This window comes from Drosophila biarmipes, chromosome 3R, assembly GCF_025231255.1.
Source record: "Drosophila biarmipes strain raj3 chromosome 3R, RU_DBia_V1.1, whole genome shotgun sequence".
In the NCBI taxonomy this organism is placed as follows: Eukaryota; Metazoa; Arthropoda; class Insecta; order Diptera; family Drosophilidae; genus Drosophila; species Drosophila biarmipes.
This window is the reverse complement of record NC_066616.1, coordinates 19,954,382-19,975,684: the sequence shown is the minus strand read 5'-3', so window position 1 is coordinate 19,975,684 and position 21,303 is coordinate 19,954,382. Positions and strand designations below refer to the sequence as shown.

The following is a 21,303-nucleotide window of genomic DNA, read 5'->3' as shown; positions in this document are numbered from 1 at the left end:
AATGCTTTTTATATTGTATATTAGCTCATTTGGCTTTACAAAGTTATTACTTACTAATTTATCCATACCTTTTTGTATGACGGTTTGAAAATTATGTTGTACCTACATTTAATCTAGTTTAAATTTTTAATTGTAAGCAATACTCTAGGACATTTCGCAAATGTATATAATAGACGTTTAAATAAATCGTATTTTGTACCAATAATTGATCAAGTGACAAGGAATCAAACAAGGAATAACATAAAAAGATGCTTATTAACAAAAACAATGGTGATTCTAAAGAAGATCCTTCGATACTAGGTTGTCAAGCATAGAATCTCGAAGATATAATGAAGATTCGCAACAAAAAAGGAACTAAAATCATAAATAATCAATGTAAGATTCGTTTAAGGAATTCTAAATCAACACCAATTCAGGACAAAGAAATGATCACAAATCACCTAAATACCTCTGTCAGGTACGAGATTAACAAAACATTTTGGATAGCGAAGCAAATAATTAGCTAAACGCCCTCCAAGCCAAAGCCAAAAAGAGTCCACTCTCACGTGGACACAGTTCCCTGTTCCAAAACGGCCTGCCAATCCATTCCTTTGAAGAAGGCATGTGCCTGTAATTGATCGTAGTCCAAGCGAAGCTCGGGAGTCAGCTGCAGCAGTTGCTCCAGCAGGTCCTTGGCATGATCCGAGATCTCCAGTGACTCACTGGGATACTGGACACAACCATAGAGTTCCAGCTGCCCCGGATGAGTAACTTTGTAGGGCTGGAATAAAAAAAAAAAAAAATCTTTGTAATACAAATAACACTCTCTAGAAGAGTTTTAAACTCACCACACCTAGCAGAAGCTGATAGAGCACCACGCCATAGCTCCACCAGTCTGAACGGAAGCTCAGCGGTCTCTCCGGGGCCACAAAGTGATTGGCCAATGCCTCCAAGCTCAGAGCCTTGTGCACGTAGTTGTCGTCCGAGCTGAGACCCTCGTTCTGGTAGAAATAGGTCAGCAGAAGCTGACCCTTGGCGCCCAGCAATATGTTGGCCATGTGCAGATCTCGCAGTATAACGCCCTTGCCGTGTAGACTGTGTATGGCGATAGCCAGCTCGCAGGCCCACTGGCGCAGGCACTGCTCCGGAATGGGTTTGCTGCGAATGCGATTAACATCCGCCCTTTGTTTTTTGGGCGTGACGACTCCAGCTTGCAGGTTGCTCAGCGTGTTCGTTACAGACTTCAACAGCTGCTGGGAGCTGCGGACCAAATCGCCGACTTCGCTGTCAGCGGTAAGAGGTTTCTCCTCCACTTCCTTCTCCTGCTGCTGCTCCTGATCCGAGGGAAAAAGCTCGCCATAATTGAAAGACTTGCTGGCCGTGGGCGTGTAACTCTGCAGGTAATCGTACAGTCTGCCGCCCTCTGCCTGTCGCAGCAGCAGGAAGATTTTCTGCTCCGACTGAAAGTAGGCCAGCAGCTGGACCATGTAAGGCACCTGTTGGGGCAGAAAGATGCTTTGGGTGAGCGAGTGACTCGCTGGCTTCTCAATGCCCTTCATAATCGCCGCCGGCTGCTGGGATTTCGTCACACACTGCACCTGCATCACCCGCTCTTGGAGCACTTGCAACACCTTGTAGCGGGCCAACTGGTTCCAAGGGCACTCCAAATGCGTCACACTTCCGCCGTCTGTCGTGTCCAATGAGAGCTGGAACTGTAACTTCTTTGTGGGACAGTCGTTGGCCAGAAAATTGGCGTGAATCTCCTCGGCACGGGCCAAATACTTGGCTATCTTGGCCTTGGCTATGAATCTGCGCTCTTCGTTGGCATCTTGTTTGGCTCCATGGAGCAGCAGGTCCACACCATGCTTATAACGTTCATGGGCCTCGGCGTACTCCAGATTGACCTCTGCCTGGACGGCGTGGCTGAACTCCAGGGCCGCTTCATAGATGTAATCGCTGTCGTCGCTTTCGATGGAGGCCATGGGCGTCAGAAGACGCAAATAGTCCCGCTTGGCAGGGGCCTCATCCGGCTTGGGTTCCGGTTTCGTTTCCATTTTGTTACTAGTTTCTTTGGCCTGGGGTTCTTCGTTGTTCGTCTGCTCCTTATCACAGCGCGGATCTAGCGGCGTAATGCCCCCCGCGTCGTGGTGGTCATAGGGCAAGTCGAGTTTATCGCAAATGTCCGCAATGGCTCCAGCGGCCGTTCCTGTCCCCGATCCACCTCCACCTCCGCCTCCACTGCAGCCACTCTCCGCGGTTTGCAGCCGCAAGGATCGCTCCACATAGAGCTTTTTGAGCGGGGAACCATTTGGCGAGGGAGTCTCCTGGAAGAACTGCGTGAAGGTGGCACACTTGTAAAGAGCTGGATGTTGGGCGGCGAAGTACAGCAACTGCAGTATGTATTCCTTGCGTCGCTGGATGACCGCTGCATCGAAACGCTTGAAATATGAGCTATCCGTGGGCACGGGCAACTTGCCGGGCAGCTGAAGGCTCTTATGGCGCCGGCTGAGCTCGCGATGCAGTCGCTTCACATCGTGGAATCGCTTCCACACCACAAGGCAGGTGAGAGCCTGGGGTACCGACCTCGGGAAGACCTAGAAGTGGGTGTTACTAAGTACTTGGCACAGTTTCTCTGCCCCCAAAAACCGACTTACGATCGAGGTGATTTTGTAGATGGTGTAGCCGCCCTTGTGCTCCTGCGTGTCCGTCACGGTGAAGCTGTGGATCCACCCTCCCAGGTTGAGGCTCATTGTGGCAGCTGCTTCTCTCCCGGCGTGTTAATTGGGAAACATATTTTCCATCATAAATTTCGCGTTTCCCCAATTTTTTTTCGCCATTAAAGCAGTGTGACCAGAACTTTTCAGAAAACGTTTGCCAAATGGCGCTCTGTTTAGGTTTAAAAAATGAATGAATAAAATTTAGTTTAAAATAAGAATAATCTTATTGGCAAGTTAATTAACTACAAAATTTGCTATTTTGAATTTTACAAAAATAATTAAAACGGTCACATTCTAAAATTTAAAATTCAATTTTTTATCGAAATCGGAGAACGGTGTATGTTACAGCTTAGGAGTAAGCAAAGATCGAAACCCATTCGGAACTCCAAGCTAAGGGTGTGTGTTTCTTTCAAAATGATATATTTGTGAGAACGTTTAAAGTTTTTCTAACATCCTGACTAACTTTTCAGATTAAAAACTGCTAAAATAAATGCAGTTTGTTACGAAATATATTCAAGCAAGCTTTAGTCTCAACGGAGTTACCAGTCCATGTTCACAACCATCGCCCGCGCCTGCGCACCGCACGCGCCATGCCTTTTTTAGCCCCTCTTCGGGCCATCGCCCATCAATTTTAGTGTTTTACCCGCCGCCCGACACGGTCACACCGCTCGAGAAGTAGAGAAAAAAAGAAGGCGACGAATCAAAAGCAGCAAGCAGCAAGCAAAATCGACGCCGCACGTACCGGGAGCATTTAAATAATTTTTTCTGTGGATTAATTTAACCGAAAAGGCTTCAACACAATGACTGAGCGCGAGAACAATGTGTACAAGGCAAAGCTGGCCGAACAGGCCGAGCGCTACGACGGTGAGTAGAGTACCCAGAATTGACAAGAAAAAAATGGTAGAAAAAACGAGTAGAGTAGGGGAAAATTTTCTCGACAGAGGAGCGCCAACGTTTTGGGGAGGGGTCGTCCGAGATTTTTATTCTTCTTTTTCTGTAATCCGTTGCGTCGTCGCGTGGTTGCGGAAAAGCCTCTAGCGCCGCTTTTCCAACGAATTTGCCAATTGAAATGTGTGGCAAAGCTTCGGGAAGAGGGAAAATGATGGAAATTTTCAATTTTCACTGGTATAGGTGCAGCCGAAGCGACGCAGCGTCGCGATGAGTAGTATTTCTTGCGAAAAAGAAAGACGAGAGGAGGAGGAACTCGAAGAGGAGGAAGAAGAAGAAGCAGAGCGTCGGAAGAACGAAGAGGCGAAGGAAAAGAGATGAAAAGAGTGTAAAACCTGATTTTTACCGGCAAAAATTCGCGTGGTTTTCGCAAAAAGAGAAAGAAACGGAACTGCGTATTATAATTTACAGCAAATAGTTGGGTTTTTTTTGGAAATAGTATTAGTGCTTTTAGAGGGGGGAAATTTTGTGTATTTAGCATTGCGAGCGAGGGCTGCGCGGCAGCCAACATTTCATTTTCCTTGGTTGCTAAGGGCTGTTTGTAGTTGTTTCCAGCTATATTTTTCTCTCTAGTGGCAGTTGTCAAGGCGTAACTTTCTAGAAGCGACACAGTTTTTCTTTTATTAAATATATTTATTACACGCCCAAAATCGATGCGAAAGTGGAAGGGAGATGTCCGTCCCCCACCCCTCTTTCGGCTCCCCTTTTTCACGAAATGTGCTTTTCATGCGCAGCAGCGGCGGCGTCGTCATCATCATACCGTTGCTGCGAAAAATCGATGAATGAATCGATTGTGTCGCAGAGTTGTCGCCGGCCGCCTTCTCGCTCTTTCCTCCGCCCCCCTTCCTCTCCTGTCTCTGTCTACCAGCTATTGCTTAATTCTTTATTTATGCAAATTAGTTGCGGCTAGTTGCAAGCGGAGTTCTCCAGCCACTTGGCAACCCTGTCTGATAGTGCAAAAAAAATATAATCTTTTTTCCTTTCTGTTGCTCTCGCATTACTCATGCTTTTGCGCATGTATGAATTTGTGTGTGTGTGTAGGAGAGAATGCGTGTGCGGATGAGTGTTCGCCGGGCGGTTTTTTGATTGTTGCTGTAGCGCTTTTGCGTATATATTTAATTAAAAATACTCCAATTAATTAAAAGGAAGCTCAAAATGCAAAGATAGACGTGGTGGGAGGGGGATGGCCAATTCGGCATTTGCAAAAAGCGCGCGCTTAACCAATTTCCATAGGCGCTGCATGCGTGGAAACGAGATAGCTAGTGTGGCTGTGTGTCGGCGACGCTTACTGCCCAGCACAGTGGCTGTAAAAAGTTAACAAACATTTGTTATTTCCCTCTTGGCTGCTGTTGTTGTTGCAGCTGCTGCTGCTAATGGTACAGCAACAATAATTGCAACAGTACTCTGCCACTAATTGCCTGCAAAACTGACAACATTAACGGGCGGCGGCGTCGGCGGCGGCAAAGAAGTCAATCAACTATTAGCACACACAAACGCGTACACTTGGGATATTTTTGTGTCTGTATCACATGTTTGTCTTCTTATTTTCGCCTGCGTGTGACTCTCCGTCTGCCAGTGTATTGGTCTTTTTGGAGCACTTGGCGTTGGCCTTGTCGCACTTGGACATTTTGGACGGTGGGGCTCATGCTGGAGCACTAATACTAGTGCCCTCGAAGAGCGGAGAGCAGAGTCAGGCAGAGCCGCCAGCCGGCAATGTCTGCGCCCCCAATCTGAACTTGCCTCGCCCTCCGCCCCCTGCCCCCTTTTCCGGCAGCCCCTGCGCCTGACCGTCCTCCCTCCATCCCCTTTTCCACACACATTAACGTCAGCCTTTAAGTGTGCTTTCTCAGGTGCTGCCCCCTCTCCGCGAGCTCTCTCTTTCGCCCCCTCTCTCCGTGTTCTATCTACATTTTTTTCGAGGTCGCGCGCTGCTTTTTCCGTTGATGTTCGTTCTTGTCAATGTCGTCAATATGCGAAAAAACAAAAAAGCATACATAAAGTTGATTGATGGGCGGTGGGTGGTGGGGGAGGCGAGGTAGGCAGAAGAGGTGTGTTTTGTTTGTTGCTCGCCTTTTTTGTTCAAATTGCACCATTTAGGCGGTCCTCTGTTGTTGGTATTTCCTTTGTCTAATTACACATTCTCTGCCCGCTGTAACGGTATGTGCGCATGTTTTTTCAGCTGCTGCGCCCTTATGTCACACACACAGGCGCACGACACACCCACGGGCGGCTGATAAGGGAGAGGGGTTGGATCGCTGGGGATGGGGTAGTGTGGTGGTGCTGAGAGGGAGCCAGCTCCTGCCGTTTCCTTTTTCGTCCCTCTTTTGTCCTAATCTCTTATTCCAGCTCGCGTGACTATTTTTTATTTTTGGGTTTTTGGGGTGGTGCGTCGGTGGGTGGTGGTGGGTGGCACGTTACGGCGCCTAACAGGGTTGTCGCATATTCATGTATTCAAATTCCCAGGAATATTATTTGGAACTTTATTTCAGCCAGAGAATAAAGTAAAATATAACAAATAATATATTATTCATCAAGTAAATACAAATATTGGCAGATGTTACTTATTCTAAACAGTTCAACTTTCATAAATCAATATACAGCCTACTAAAAACTACAATTAGGCTTACATAAATTACTTGTCTGAATTTCTACTCCGACAATAAAAGTCATTCAACCTATTCTGTCTCTTGCATTTACTATAATTTTTTAAGAATTCTTAGTTTAAACACTTTTTTTTGTATTAGAGTTCATAGTTATTTCCAGCTTCCCATTTCAATGCATTGCTTAGGAATCTTTCTAGCCAAAGATTATTGCTCCACTCCTGATACGAAAGATGCTTCTAGAAGGCTCAATTGTGCGCCCATTTGACTACGCTAATGATTTATCATGCTCGTGGGACATGGTCTTTATTTTTGGGACGCATTTATTGATTTTCGCCTGGCTATATGTATAATATTTAGTGACTGGGCTGACGCGCATGCCTCATAATTGGTAGTGGATTACTACTAAGCAACATGTGCTGTATACTTTTGAAGCTGGGAGGATCCCAGCCCCCTTTCCTCCAGCCCCATCTCCTCTCCTCTCCTCATCCTCGTCCAAGTTCAGTTGTCTTGTTTTATTTGCTTTTTTATGCGTAACGCAACCTTGTCAGTGCTGCAAAATGCTTATGCACATGCAATTTGAAATTGTCCGCCAATGCAAACAGCAATTTTTGAAGTTCAACCGAAACCACAAAAATTCGTGAATCATGCAAGTTTATTGGCAAAATTTCACAAATACGTGCTACAACAACGGGCAGACAGTCGGGTGAGTGTGTTTGTGGGCACGGTGCGGGTGTCTGAGTGCGAACTACGTCAGCGGCTGACTGGGGAAGCGGGTGCAAATCGGCCAAGGAAGCAAACAGCTAAAATCAGCGCCTCAGTTACAATATTTTTTAGTAACTGCTCTATATTGTTGTCAACTAACTATAAACTGCACATGCTTTTCACCAGACAGCACACGAAAAAAAAAGTTTCGATTTGACGATGCTATGGATAATATTGGATCATGTACTTGGGAAGATGTTCTCAGCAAATATTACAAGAATTTATTACGCCTAGAGAATAAACCATTAAAACTGTGGACTTTGTTTAGCTTAAAAATATAGAATATATTTTAATCAAACATTTCTTCAAATATATATTCCATTTGATACCGATCTCTTTATTTTTCTTTGTGGAGCCCGGAGCATGTGATTCATGACGCAGTTCTGGGATGGTGATGCAAAAGATGATAAAGATGCCCTCAGGGGCCGGTAGGAAGGCGGTGCAACAATGTGGCGGAAACCCTTATCGCCCACCGGCTGATTGCATGGGCCAGTAGTGGTATGACAGAATCGGTTAAATCGGGCGTAGACGCAATGCCAGGTTATGCATAAATATATATATGTGCATGACTTATATATCACTATGGATTGGGCGTGTCGCTGATAATAGAAAACAGGTAGACCAGTCGCGCGGGGGCCAAGGACAAAGGGAAATCCCAGATATCATGCCTGTGCAGACCTTGGATAAACTTATCTACTTATCTACTGCTACTGTGGAAGTTTTATTTTAGAATGTACTAAAGTGGGTACGATTATCTAACTATAATATTTCAAAAATCTCGAATTACCAATTAATCTTAACGTTATAAAAGAGTGATATACAAATACCTCGAAATTTGTGTTTGTTTTGCAAAGTTTTATGATGAATCATTAAAAACTTTATATTCTAAATAAATGTTGACAAATAGGGACTGATAACTGTTTTTTTCTTTTTTTTATTAAAAGAGAATGGAAAATTTTGTTTTGTAACTAAATTACTCATTAAAAGTATACGTTAAGAGAATGGCTCACAAAATACCTTAATTGAAAGAATTTAAAACTATTGAAATAACCCAAGATTTATAGAAGGTTCATTTATGCATGGGGAAAATTGGTGTTGCATAGTTAAACTTATATACTAAAGAACCTTTTTCGTACCTTCTTTGTTTGCCTTTGTAGAAATGGTGGAGGCCATGAAGAAGGTCGCCTCCATGGACGTCGAGCTGACCGTCGAGGAGCGAAACCTGCTGTCGGTGGCGTACAAGAATGTGATCGGAGCACGCCGTGCCTCGTGGCGCATCATCACCTCGATCGAACAGAAGGAGGAGAACAAGGGAGCCGAGGAGAAGCTGGAGATGATCAAAACCTACCGGGGACAGGTTGAGAAGGAGCTGCGCGACATCTGCTCGGATATACTGAACGTGCTCGAGAAGCACCTCATTCCATGCGCCACATCCGGCGAAAGCAAAGTATTCTACTATAAGATGAAGGGCGACTACCATCGCTACCTGGCCGAATTCGCCACCGGTTCGGACCGCAAGGACGCGGCGGAGAACTCACTGATTGCCTACAAGGCGGCCAGCGACATTGCCATGAACGATCTGCCACCAACACACCCCATCCGCTTGGGCTTGGCATTGAACTTCTCGGTGAGATTTGGAATCGATGTTTCTCCTAGGTCATTGTACTCACCCCTTGGTTTGTTTGGAATCGTTTCAGGTGTTCTACTATGAGATACTCAACTCGCCGGACCGCGCTTGCCGATTGGCGAAAGCCGCTTTCGATGATGCCATTGCCGAGTTGGATACGCTGAGTGAAGAGAGCTACAAAGACTCGACACTCATCATGCAGCTGCTGCGGGACAACCTCACATTATGGACGTCCGATATGCAGGCAGAAGGTAAGCTATCCACATAACCCACTTGTTCAGCTCCGTTATTAAGACCTAAATATTATACTAAGAAGTAGACCCCAACGCAGGTGATGGCGAGCCCAAAGCAGAAATCCAGGATGTTGAGGATCAGGATGTGTCGTAATTTAAGTAAACCCCCGCCCTTCCATTTAAAACACATTATATACCTTCTAAAGTAAATATAATACCATATAATATATATGCATACAACAACAACAAAAACAACACGACAGCAACATCAACAACATGGAACCAACACACGGCAACCACAACCACAACAACAACATCCGCAATCAACGAACGACAACAATAGCAGACGAGAGTATATAGTAGCAACAGCAGCAGCGGCATCAGCAACAACATAAGCAACAACAAGCAAACCAGCAAGCAACAATATGTCATCAACAATAAACAACATGGAAAACAACAGCACAAAAACAGAAAAAACCAAACAAAATGTTTGAAAATTGGGCGGCCTGGTGGGCGTGGCGGCGCGGCTGTTGCTGCGGCATGGAATCGCAGCCTAAAGAATTCGCGGCACTATTTTCTGTCGTCGTTTGGCGATGCGTGTGGCTCCTCCACGTTAGAAAGAAACTGCAACATCAACTCTACTACATTTGAAATTTTTGCATTCGAGAAACCAAGCATTATATTATATTTAAATAAATATTATATTTAATTATGAGAAGCAAAAAACAAAACAAATAAACTTCATTTAAACCTAAACCACAAGAAAGTAACGAAAGTCAAGCGAACACTTAACGAAAATTGAGTAACAATCACACCAAGCAAATTTCATCGAGTTGGCATGCATTAATTTTTAAACTTTAAAAACAACAACAGCAACACGTAAAATACAACTTTAATTTTAAGCCAATAAAAAAACGTGAGAACGAGGAAATAAAAACGAAAAACGATTTAATAAGCGCAAACGTAAAAGTAAAACAAAGTCGAAAATGTAAGGAAAAAAAAATACAGCAATTAATTTAAATTTAATACAAGAATAAAACGTAAAAGGAGTAAACGAAACGAAGTGAGCAAACAGAATGAAAGACGCAAAATAAAGCTAAAAACTATATTAAATGAGAAAAAGGAATGTTAGTTAAGCGAAATTCAAAACGAATTCTTAAGCTTAAATTTGTATGTATGTAAGTGTACTGTTCAAACACTGACACACCCACTCGCATACAGTCGCACACTCACTCACACACACACCGCCCACTCGCACACACACAGACGCCCACAATACGCATACGAACCGTTTGTTTTCTCTTAACGTTTCCTTGCTCTCTTTCGCTGTAACACTCACACTCCCACACACACACACACCCACACGCCGGTCGAATTTAAACAAATCGAACGGGAATTCGGTTGATTTCTGTTTTTCGCTTTTCGTTTTGTGTTCTCCATCGCAATCGCAGCAATTTTTCTCATCATCTCTTACCTTGCGCAACAAAGAAAACATATTAATAATATAGAAAAGTATTTGTAGTTGCTAAATACAAGAAACAAAAAGAATACAAAAACGAAAAACAACGGTACATATATATATTGTATACATATATACTTGTATATTTTCTATGCCTACCACTTATGTAATTTGTAGAGATTTCGAACTTTTTCCCCGCCCCCCCGAAAAAACTAACCCCTCCAGCAGCCCGTCCCCTGACAAATTCCAGAATCCTCTCAGCATTTAAAACCCCATCCCCCGGACAGAATCCAAGCCCCAGAACAGACGAGAAATATCATTTGATTAGCTAAAAATCGACTAAAACGAAATCCCCTACAAGAACAACACCAACGGCAGCATTATCTGTAGCGTGTTTGCGTGATTAGCGAAAAAGAAAATAGAATGACATGATGATGATGTGAGCAGCTACAGGAGAATTTTCGCACGAGCTTTTTCACGGCTCTCCGTTTTCTTTTTTGATAAATGAGGCGCGCCAATAAGTGGGCAGACTAATAATTCGCAGTCGCTAGAGAGAAAAGGCCCGTGCAGAAAGTTAATTAAGCATAAATCAGCCGCAGCAACAACAACCGCAACATTCTTGAACGGAACAACAACAACAGCAATACAAGAAACCAGCAGCTAAAACTGACATTCGTATTCATTTCAAATAAAAATCATAAAAAAACAACAATTGGGCGTCACAATTTATTGTTAATTGAGTTTCGGACTCGTGTGTTTATGGGGTTACGAAATTGCCAATCGGCGGGAGACATTCAATAAAATAGAAGCGGAAGTTTTGCTTTTTCGGACGAGGCAAAAGTCCTCAATAGATAGTTTAATATTTTGTAGAGGGTCGCCTATTAATACTAATGAAAAATGTCGATCGACTTTAGGAAAACTTATGTATTTTTTATTTATTTTAATAGAATTTTTTCTCTTCAGAAACCACTTTCAGGAAATTTTAAAAATAAAACATTTTTATTTATTGCGACAGGGAATCCATCTCTTGATTTACGAATTTCAGTACATGACAGCTATTTTATGTTTCAGAATCCGTGTTTTTGTAAAGGCAGTTAGGGATAACTTCATATTTAATTAATAATAACACTTTCCTTATCACTTTTTTTTATAGTATCTACAAGATACTATCCTCCAACTATTAATTAGCTCACTGTAAGAAGAGACTACTCAGATAAGTAAAAGTTGTACCAAAGGATGTGAGCTCAGTGAGCTAACTATACATACTTGCCAAACTGAACCGGCAGTCTGTGGCTCAGGCACAATATGCAGGGAGGCAAGAAAATGACAACGCTTCTGCGTCAAATCAGAAGTGTCCACTTAAGCTCAATGTCACTTGGCCAGCACTTGCGCTGGGCCAGAGGCAACCCGAAAAGTGGGTCTAGTGGCTATTGTTTTCTGCATGCTGAAGCGCACAATGGAAAAGCCATATACATATACTTAGATATCTATATTTGAAAATCTGGACAGCAACAGAAAGAGGCAATGGTAAAGGTAGAGGCAAAGCAAAGGGCACAACTGCGGTTTAGTTGCAAAACACAGCTCGAGTCCCGGAGATGGCACTGCAGCTGCAAATCGAGAAGCTCAAAGGGCTGGACAACTACAAGGCCTGGTCGATGACGGTGCGGGCGTATCTGGAGTCCGAGGAACTCTGGTCGGTGGTGGAGAATGGTCCCGAGAATAACGAGGAGGTGAGTGGTGGTGGACAGCACACATATGCGTGTACATCAAACCCCTGCCTCGTTGCAGTCCCTGCTGAAGGACAAGCGCGCCAAGTTCTTGATCCTCTGCCTGATCGAGACCAAGTTGTGCCAATTCATGGTTAGCATCCGCACGGCCCGGGATCTGTGGAACTACTTGCGCACCCAGCACTCGTTGCGCTAAAATCAAATAGATCAGTTCCAGTCGATTGTATTGGAAAAATATATGTATTACAGTTTTTATGAGTAGTGCTGTTCCCTTAGGGCTCCGGAAGTTCGATAACCACGGGCTGATCCTCGGGGTCCTCGTCCAGCAGGCCCTCGAAGACCCATCCCAGCTTTTTCTCCAGTCGCTTGGTCAGCCTCTCGGCACTGACACTTAAGCCGCCGGCATGCAGATTTACCAGCAGTTCCCGTACATCTTTGTACACCGTATTGTGCGGACTGGGCACCATCAGCTCCTCGGGCAAATGGGGCAGTTGATGGGCCAATACCTCGCTGTACTTCATGTACACCAACTTGTGTTTCGTTACTGCCGTTTCTGAGTGGGCCAGCAAGCCCAAAAGCTTACGCCAGTGGGCCAGGGATTCCACGGAGTAACCCACTAGGAAGAAAACGTAGGCCAGCTGCAGTTCCTCAATTAGTCCATCGGCGGTGTCGAAGCCTTCGAGCAACTTGTCCACAGCTTCGATGCAGTCCATAGCGTGGCGAGAGACATCTGCGGGCGGAGCATCTTGAGGTACACGCTGGGGTACGGAACTAAAGCGTGGTGCTGTTCCCTCCACTGGTTTTAAGTTGGGCAGAAGCTCGCTCTCATCCAACAGAATCCGGGCCGCGGCATTCCGCCGGCTAATGCTGCTCGATCCCGCTGTTCCCCTGGGACGCTCGGCGTCCGGGCAGGATTGCAGCTCGATGTTCGTGCGGATGGTTCCCTCGGTCGGTCGACAGCGATCCACACATTGCTCTGTCACACTACCGGTGAGCTCTTTCCACTGGACCACGTAGCGGTAGTCGTACGGCGCCAGCATCCGCTCCAGTTGGGCTAGGTTCTTCCGGATTCGGTCGCGCTCCACCTCCGGTTCGGCAATCCGCCGTGGACGCAGTTCCTCCAGCTCGTGATCCCACTCGCGCACCACAATCTCGTTGGGATGGAAGAAGTGCACGAAGCCAACGCGAGGAGCTGCATCGCCGTAGGGACCACGAGAGGAGCACCACACGTAATGGACACCCGGCGGAATCATCTTGACGCCACGGAATTCCGGACCAATGGTGTAGGCGCACAGATCTATGCCGAATTCCGTGCCCTCGGGCACACCCGCAATGACCAGGACTCCGCCGTCGGCCAGCAGGCGCAGGGCCAACTGGGGATCCATCTGCATGCTGGAATTGTCCTTGTTCATCTTTAATAATTGTTTATTTGAAATGAATGGATAAAAAGAAAACAATTGCAAGCGCGGCTCTTTCAGATGGTTGCCAGAATTTGCGAGATATCGATAAGTTTTGTGTTCTTCAACTTCAATGGTCCGGCAGCCCTGTCCAAAAAAGAATCGTTTCTTAAAAGGGGTTTATTCAATTTTTCCAACTACAATTTGAAATTTTAATGCAAAGATTTTAAATAATATGTTCTGTCCGGCTTAAAGTATTTAAACTAAAAAAACTACCTTCAGTTTACGGTGGTTTTAAAGAAATGTATAATCCTAAGATTTATTTGTTAATAGCAATATATATTGAATTAAAATTCTTCCGATTTCTTGATTGTATTTATCCAAACCTTTAAACTTATGCTAATATTTATACGTAGTGATTAGTATTGCAAGCTGCGCTTAGTGCCGATATCGTCCAGTATTTGGCGCAGCTCCTCGTCCTCGAAACGACCCTCCAGCGAGGGAATCAGTGCCTTGGCCTCCTCGGGCGCCTCTGGACACAGATTACCCAGGGCGGCGAGCTCGAATTTGTGCAGCTTTTTTTGCATCAGCAAGCTGTCAAGTTACCAAAGAAATAAGTAATAATATCGAAAGGGAAATAGGTTGACAGATGTCAAGTACCTTCGCACAGACATGATGGTCTCCTTGTTCTTAAACTTCCGAAAACTATCCGTGTAGGCGTAAGTCTTCATAAAGACCTCCGAGAACTCCTGCTCCTCGTCGGCGGATTCGTTTTGTCGTTTTCGATGATCGAGCAGCATGTGCACCTCGGATATCAACAGCGTCTCGGCATTTTCGAACTCTGAAACGGACACCAAAACAAAAGAAGTTCGTTAGCAGCTGGCAGTGAAGAAAATGATAGCAAATTACAAGTGAAACATTGGAGAAAGAGTAAGTGCTAGCTGTAGGATGGGGGCCTGCTAATATGGCCGTGTTCCAGCAGGAAATCGTATATCTGACGCGTTTTGTTCACATCTATCTTGATGAGACGCCGCGCATCGGCCAGTCGAAGATATCCTAGCTTTGAGTGCTCCGAAACTAGCTGGTTTTTGTAGTCCAGATAGGATTCTGGAAGCAGACGAGCCACACTGCACAGCTTGCGCTCGCCATCGTCCAGTTTGGAGTAGCCAGGCAGATCTGGAATATAAGAAAATCAATTTTTAGTTGGTTTCCTACGAAGATTTGTGGCTTTCTTACCTCCAATCTCAATGGGACTCGCCTTGCGGCGGGTGTTCATGGCAAAGAACTTCGAGGTGATGCCCAGTGGCAGCTGCTCTCCGCCCCGGTTGCTCTCGTAGTGCTGCACTACTTGCTGCCAGTCGTAGCCGTCCATTTGCTTCTGCCTGGCGTAGTCCCGGTGAGCCTGCTGACGCTCCTTGTACAGGCGGGCATAGAGTTTGCCGCCAGAAAGTGTGCGAACGCCGTGCTGTCGCAGGTCGTAAAGCTTATGCAGGTAGGTGTGCAGCTCCCGGCAATAACGCAGCGACTCTAAAAGCATGTCGAACTGAATGGGATCGGGACAGATCTGCATGAAGCCGATGAAACGCATGCAACTAGCATCGCTGCTGAAGGCATGCATGTACTTGGAAATCCAGCTGACTGTGCGATTGGGCATTATCAGGCCGTGCTGCTGCATGATCTTGTAACGACGTTGGCGCTCTCTGTGGGTTATATTTGGTCATTACCTGACATGTAAGCTTCACTATTTAGTTTTCTTACTTCAGACGATTATTGTATGCCCGCACCAGACCCAGCTGAAGTTCCTCAGTCACCTCGCGCTCTGCCTCGCACTCCGCTGTCTCCTGATCCTCATCCCTGCCCCTGTGATCCACCATAATGGACAGCAGACTCTCCGCGGAGGTGTCATAGGGAGTGTCGAAGTCGCCCCTGGCACAGCGATAGCCTGCACTGAGCTTAAACTGCATGGAGGCAATGTCATCATGTCGCGGTGGATCCAGGCTGCGCATTTTGAAGACATACGGCATCCGCTCGGGAAGGTAGCTGTGCCTGGCGTGCTGCAATCTCAACAGCCGTTCAAAGATGCCGCCAAAGTAGCAGTCATGGTAGTGGCGTCGCACTTCCGAGGGATCGTGCCGCTGGTCCAGAGCCTGGGATACAGCTTCCCAGTTGCCGTAGCCCTGGGTGCGAAGAGTCTTTAGCAAGATGCGCTCATCCCGAGCCGTCCAATGCGGTTCCTCGGCAAAAACCTGGATGCTGTCGCGGACTATGATGTAGGCATGGTTGTTGCGGTGTGAGGAGACCTCCCTTCCCCGTGCGAAGCACTGCAGGCACAGCACGATGTCCAGGCACTCGGCGCACTTTATGTAGGGTTCTGCTAGACTGCAGCGACACGTGGCGCAACGACTGGAGTCATTTGGAGCCACTGGGACAGCACTATTCTCATCCCGCGCCAGTTCCTCCAGCTGCTCCAGTTGCCTGTGCAACGAGTGCGGTCTGTACACCACCGTGGAGCTCCTGGTGTTCCAATCTGGGCGGGCATAAGCAAACCGCTTAAAACCCAGGCGCTCTGCTGCAAAGAGGCAATTCAATGTGGTAAGCATGTGGAGGAGCGCCGCTTTCGGGGCACTCGAAGCCAAAGATCTTCAGCCAGTTTCACTTGTAAGTTGGGTTTTGGTTATGGGGGGCGACGTCGGTTACCTTTGGGGAACTGCAGGTCAGCGGCATCCTCGTCCACCATATCCACGGGGTTCATAAAAGACATGGTTAAGGGTTTTTAGACCACTTTTAATTAAGAAAATATAAATTTTATGCTTTGTACAAAAAAATGCCGCTGTTTTTAGTGATGGGCAAAGTAAACCGATAGGCAGGTACAAACTATCGATAGATCAGCCACATTGCGCTAAGAAAGATGGTCACTCTAGCCGGCACGCATTGTTTTGTTTTGGGTGTTTTAATTTTATTGCGACTTCCTAGGCTTTTTACAAGAAAGTTATGAACCAGGAGCCTGTAGCAGCTGCCCCCGAGTACTGCCACTTCTTCAAGACCCTGTTGGTGGAGGAGCTCGAGTTGGAGACGGACTTTCAGAGACTACACTACGGCCAATGCGCAATAGTTGGACGACTGGTGCTCGAGTCGAAATTCTATCGCTTGGAAAACGTGCGCGTCAAGAGCCTGCCGAAGTGAGTAAAGCTAAACTATAGATCACTCAGATCATAGCCAGTAACTTACAACCTTGCAGTAACCTATCCTTGCCTGAGGGCACCATATCTCTGCTCCTTTTGGGACTCACCTTCGACAAGGCCGCCGAGCAGAGCGTGGCCAGCGGTTCCTACTGCATTGTGCGCGGCGAAGTGGTCCTCTGCAATGTGGTGCAACCCAACAGTCGCATGCTGACCTCCCGCGGAGTCCACGACAAGTTTACCAGCCTGTCCCACAATCCGGCGGCACAGAAGGAATACCTTAGCCGGCTGCGTCTCACCCACAAACCGGCCCTCGATTTGTGGTTCATCCAGTCCATCGACAGAGCCGAAGAACTGCTAAGAAGCAGGCTGGAGATCAGGGGCCTTACTGTGAGATGAACACACACTACCTCACCACTTCGCGTACCAACCCCCAGTTCTACATATTCAGCCAGCTCTTTGGCGACGATCTCGATTGGAGCCACCAGCAGTGCGATTGGGAGGGGATTCAAAACGTTGCCTGGCAGGAGTTCTGGCAGCGTGAGGGGCACGAGCTGCTGGAGCAGAAGTGGCACAAGCGCTTTCCCGAGTACAAGGACCTTTTTGAGGCTGTGACGCCTGAGGAGCAAGCCCTATGGAAGGAGCTGTGGGAGAAACACGCCATTGATTCGAGTGCCAAGTTCTGGCACATTTTCAACTGCGCCTTCGAGAACTACCAAAACGAATTGGCCAAATCATTTGGCGTTAGCTTAAATGCAATACCAGAGGAAATTGAACAGAATTTAGAAACTTTGAGCCTTAACAATAAGCCGAGAAAGTCAAAACATCGAAAACCCATCGAAAGCGAGGAGGACGAATTCTACCTAACAGCCAACGACGATGCCGAAGATCTTGACGAGGAACAGCAGCTGGTGCTCCTAGGATTGCCCACATCCTTTGCCTCCAAGGGAGTTCAGAAGAGCCGAAAGCCGAGAAAACCACTTGTTGAATCTTCTAGCAGCGACAGCGAGGATAGTGACGAGCTGTTAATCATGGAAAAAAACGAGGACAGTGCTCTCCATGTCGTGCAAAATGGTGGCGTCAAAAAGAACAAACGGCGGCAAAGGCAGGCCAACAAGCTCAGGGCCAGGATGCCCGAGTTTATGCTGGATGAGAACAGTCGGATGACGAAGTACTGGTTCAAGCGTTTCTCCCTGTTCTCCCGCTTCGATCAGGGCATCCGGCTGGACCGCGAGAGCTGGTTCTCGGTGACGCCCGAGAAGATTGCCAAACAGACGGCCCGACGTCTGGCCTGTGACATTATCGTGGATGCTTTTTGTGGCTGCGGGGGCAATGCCATTCAGTTTGCCAACACCTGCGGTCGCGTCATCGCCATCGACATCGATGCGGAGAAGCTAGCGATGGCGAAGCACAATGCTGGCATTTATGGTGTGGCTCACAAGATCGAGTTTGTTCAAGCCGATTTCCTGCAGTTTGCGGCCAGCACCAGGATTCGCCCGAATGTAGTCTTCCTCAGTCCGCCTTGGGGTGGTCCTGACTACCAGAAGCAGGCAGTCTTCGATATAGAGGAGAGTTTGTTGCCCGTGGGCGCTAGTCAACTAATGCAGCTTTCGCGTCGACTGGCTGACGATGTTGCGTTCTTCCTGCCGCGCAATGCAAACATGAGGCAAGTGATCGCCTTGAGTGGAGCGGGGCAGCAGTGCGAGGTGGAGCACAATTACCTGGACACCAGAATGGTGGCTCTGACTAGCTATTACGGCAGTGGAATTATAAAGGGTTCATAAGCCGAATTAAGAGTTAAGAGAGAGATAATATCCAAAGTAATTTGTACTTTCATGCTGGACTATCCAGGTCCATTAGGGACATTAGTAGAATTAACAGTTAAAAGGGAGATAATATGCAAACTAACTTGTACTTATAAAAGTTAAGACAGTATGCATTAAGAAAATATTCAGGCAATAGTTAGTTAAGCAGAAAAAGTTAATTTGTAGAGCATTTGAAAAGGAAACTGAATTCATTTATTTAAAAAGAAAAACTTGTTCGTCAGCCTCTAATTTGCTTTTTAATGAAAAAAACATGTAGCCGAAGAAGCTTCTTATTTATGATGTTTAGAAAAGAACCAATCACAAATTCGTACAATATGAAACTATAAAATTCTTTGAGTTATGTTGAAGAATACGTATAACACTTTTATAGTACATATACCTTTTGTTATAACCACTAGATGTAAGTAAATAGAAGTCACAAATCCGTTTAATTAAGCATCAAAGAAACATGTTATTGTTTTTAATACCTTTTTTGTTCATCGTTTATCCCCTTAAGTTTTTGTCTCCGTTTGCCACATCGTGAAAAGTTGGCTAATGAATAAAGTCGCCTCACATGTAACACAAGCAGAGTCTTTTTAACCCATCCCGCCATTCCTGCTGACCTGGCTGTCCAGCGATTGTTGCCAAGTGACCAGCAATGCCAAAGAGTCCGAGCTCTTTAGCCAATTTAGACAGCTTAACAAAGCTCAACTGGCCAGTGGTCAATGGCCATAACCATAACGTTGCCAAATCCCTTCTTGCAACTCGCTCCGGACTTTTAATTAAAACGCAAAGGAAGCAAAGCGTGCGTCAATTTTTAAGAACTCAGTGGAACAAGTTCTGACTTTGGCTTGTGGCCGGAAAGGGATGCGAGTCCTGGTCGGGGGCAATTAACATGTTCGTGACACAGCAGAGGCAGCAGCTTCTCCGGCATTCCAAAGCAGCCAACGAGCCACCAGAAGCAACAACCCTTTTCCATGGCTTACGGCATACTTAGGGCGGCTTTTTGGAGGAGGTGGGTTCGGTTGAAGGGGTTGCGGTGGGGGCGGGGCATGTGCGGAATTTATAGCTGCCAACTGGCAACAGAGATATTTCCCCCTTCCTGCCGCAAGTGGGAATAGCCCTCCTCCCCAGCAATTAGTTTGATTAACTTATTAGTGTGCGTTGGACCAACTTGGGCGAAATTTAGAGCGCGCTTTTCGGCGCTGATTTGTGGCTGTATCTTAAGATCTATTGTTATTTACACCGTTTTACGGCTGAGGAATGTTTCAAGCGATTAAAGTATCTCGGTGGTAAACAATTCTTAGGATTAACGTTAAACAAGGAGTTAAACTCTCAAGTAGGAGAAAAAAAAGAAATTCAATGTATGTGATAGAAATCAAATATAAAATGAAAGAAATGTACAAAATATCTATGTAGAATAGACTTCTAAGCTTATAATATAAGGGTGTTTAAGAAAATACTTTTTAAAAAAGAGAAAAACCAAATTTTTGCTATTTAATTTCGAGACCAATAAAGTTTATAATGACAAAAAAGTAATATATAATTTAAGAAACAGTCATGTACTTCTGTAATACACCCCTTCAGATACAGATAAAGCTAAGCTTTGTTATTACCGATTAAGAGCTGACTTTTATTGTTCAAATTGTTATTAAAATAGCGTGGAATTGCCCGTCACGCGTCAACCTCGGCATTATCAGCTACTTAAATCTAAGCTCCCCTTCCGGATCTTGGGTTCCGCTTCCGGGTTTCGAGACCGTACCTCCGCCATCCTTTATTAGATACACGTAATTGTCGTTTTAACGCGGGGTTGACAATGCCAACAATTTCAATATCCTGGCCGGGCGGCCTATAAAAGCCTGGTCCTCTCTCTAAATATATAGAAAATTATTTTATTGAAAGGCAAACACGTGTTCACAGCTCATCTCATCGTGCGGCAAGTGGCTGCGTCCGCCGCTTCGGGAAAAAACAAATTAAGTCACCCTTTTATTACGCTATTTAATTTGCAGCGTAATGTTGTCATCCTTCTTGACAAATGGTCACCCAAAACAACGAGGTCCCTGCTTTCCTGCTTCCCTGCCATCCACTTTCACCCCCCGACCGACCGACTGCCTGTTTGATCTGTAATTTGCGCCACTTGATGATGGTTTTAGGCGGGGAATCCGTACTCGAATCCGGAATCAGGAGTCGCTAAGCGGCGGGGTGGTTTATTTGTGCCGCAAGTTGCGACAATGCCGTGATGCGATTACGGCGTGCAGTGCCTGGGAGCTGTGGAAAATGCGATTGTTCGGCTCCGGTGCAGGTGCAGATGCCTCTTCAGGGGCGCATCTAATTAAGCTGGAGGGGGTTGCTAGTAATTGCCCACTGATTTATGTCCTTAGACCTGCTTTCGTAAATATTGATTCGTAGCAGATTGATAGCGCTGAGGTTGGATTTTCAGAGCATACTGATTTTCGAAGGTTGTACTTCAAGTTTTTTATAAGATGCCCAAAATCATCCAGTTCTAACTTAAGAACCGCGCTATAAGCTATTTTAAAACAAGGAAAAAGTAATTTAAAAATGTTATTTTCAATACATTTATATATATTGCAGTTATGTCCTCAGACCTGAAACATTATGATAGCTTTCAGGTTCGATTTTTAGACACCAAAGTTTTATAAGAAACTAAAAAAAATTAAATTTGGAATTCAAAATTCAAACTTAGTGACTTTAATATGAAAGTACAGTTAAAGTTTTCTTTTTGTACATTTTTTGGATTTTTTTTGACCAATAGAACCCTTTTTAAGAAATCCGTCTTCGAACTTAAAAACTTTAAAAAATGGTATACATTTTTTTGTATTTATTTCGAAAATCGTGTTTTTTTTGTT

At 45.5% G+C, this 21,303-nt stretch overlaps 7 protein-coding genes across 16 annotated transcripts; 4 read left to right on the top strand and 3 right to left on the bottom strand.

Moving 5' to 3' along the window:
• Nucleotides 1-2: 2 nt before the first annotated feature.
• LOC108024251 (ribosomal protein S6 kinase delta-1) lies at nt 3-2,842 on the bottom strand. The gene is made up of 3 exons (XM_017094137.3): nt 2,634-2,842; nt 828-2,573; nt 3-760 (listed from the first exon to the last, which is right to left on the bottom strand). Exons 1-3 carry the CDS (start codon nt 2,727-2,729, stop codon nt 542-544), a joined length of 2,061 nt encoding a protein of 686 aa, XP_016949626.1. The 5' UTR covers nt 2,730-2,842; the 3' UTR covers nt 3-541.
• A 491-nt stretch (nt 2,843-3,333) lies between these two features.
• LOC108024223 (14-3-3 protein epsilon) lies at nt 3,334-11,040 on the top strand. 8 transcript variants are annotated; one of them, XR_007764687.1, is made up of 5 exons: nt 3,334-3,560; nt 8,167-8,636; nt 8,707-8,887; nt 8,968-9,074; nt 9,133-11,040. XR_007764687.1 is itself a non-coding variant. In XM_017094126.3 (4 exons), exons 1-4 carry the CDS (start codon nt 3,497-3,499, stop codon nt 9,021-9,023), a joined length of 771 nt encoding a protein of 256 aa, XP_016949615.1. In that variant the 5' UTR covers nt 3,334-3,496; the 3' UTR covers nt 9,024-9,625. The 8 variants fall into 8 exon arrangements, 4 of the variants coding, with proteins under 4 accessions (XP_016949615.1, XP_016949607.1, XP_016949597.1 ...); XR_007764686.1 differs by having other exon boundaries at nt 8,956-9,074; XR_007764685.1 differs by having other exon boundaries at nt 8,953-9,074.
• A 364-nt stretch (nt 11,041-11,404) lies between these two features.
• LOC108025633 (protein AAR2 homolog) lies at nt 11,405-13,556 on the bottom strand. Its single transcript, XM_017096172.3, has 2 exons — nt 12,303-13,556; nt 11,405-12,247 (listed from the first exon to the last, which is right to left on the bottom strand). Exon 1 carries the CDS (start codon nt 13,465-13,467, stop codon nt 12,328-12,330), a length of 1,140 nt encoding a protein of 379 aa, XP_016951661.1. The 5' UTR covers nt 13,468-13,556; the 3' UTR covers nt 11,405-12,247; nt 12,303-12,327.
• Nucleotides 11,923-12,310, top strand: LOC108025644 (uncharacterized). Its single transcript, XM_017096184.3, has 2 exons — nt 11,923-12,058; nt 12,117-12,310. The coding sequence occupies exons 1-2, from the start codon at nt 11,924-11,926 to the stop codon at nt 12,249-12,251; spliced, it is 270 nt and encodes an 89-aa protein (XP_016951673.1). The 5' UTR covers nt 11,923; the 3' UTR covers nt 12,252-12,310.
• Nucleotides 13,557-13,734: 178 nt separating the features above from the next.
• Nucleotides 13,735-16,328, bottom strand: LOC108025076 (DNA-directed RNA polymerase II subunit Rpb4). Of its 3 annotated transcripts, XM_050889169.1 has the most exons (5): nt 16,150-16,328; nt 15,211-16,066; nt 14,689-15,152; nt 14,362-14,628; nt 14,153-14,293 (listed from the first exon to the last, which is right to left on the bottom strand). In XM_050889169.1, exons 1-4 carry the CDS (start codon nt 16,211-16,213, stop codon nt 14,390-14,392), a joined length of 1,623 nt encoding a protein of 540 aa, XP_050745126.1. In that variant the 5' UTR covers nt 16,214-16,328; the 3' UTR covers nt 14,153-14,293; nt 14,362-14,389. The 3 variants fall into 3 exon arrangements, with proteins under 3 accessions (XP_016950842.1, XP_050745126.1, XP_016950826.3); XM_017095337.3 differs by lacking the exon at nt 16,150-16,328 and having other exon boundaries at nt 15,211-16,133; XM_017095353.3 differs by lacking the exons at nt 14,362-14,628; nt 14,689-15,152; nt 15,211-16,066 and adding an exon at nt 13,735-14,046 and having other exon boundaries at nt 14,113-14,293; nt 16,150-16,314.
• A 31-nt stretch (nt 16,329-16,359) lies between these two features.
• LOC108025115 (uncharacterized) lies at nt 16,360-17,030 on the top strand. The gene is made up of 2 exons (XM_017095384.3): nt 16,360-16,631; nt 16,691-17,030. Exons 1-2 carry the CDS (start codon nt 16,444-16,446, stop codon nt 17,028-17,030), a joined length of 528 nt encoding a protein of 175 aa, XP_016950873.1. The 5' UTR covers nt 16,360-16,443.
• On the top strand, nt 17,027-19,021 carry LOC108025106 (trimethylguanosine synthase). The gene has a single exon (XM_017095373.3). The coding sequence runs from the start codon at nt 17,027-17,029 to the stop codon at nt 18,413-18,415; it is 1,389 nt and encodes a 462-aa protein (XP_016950862.1). The 3' UTR covers nt 18,416-19,021.
• Nucleotides 19,022-21,303: the final 2,282 nt, after the last annotated feature.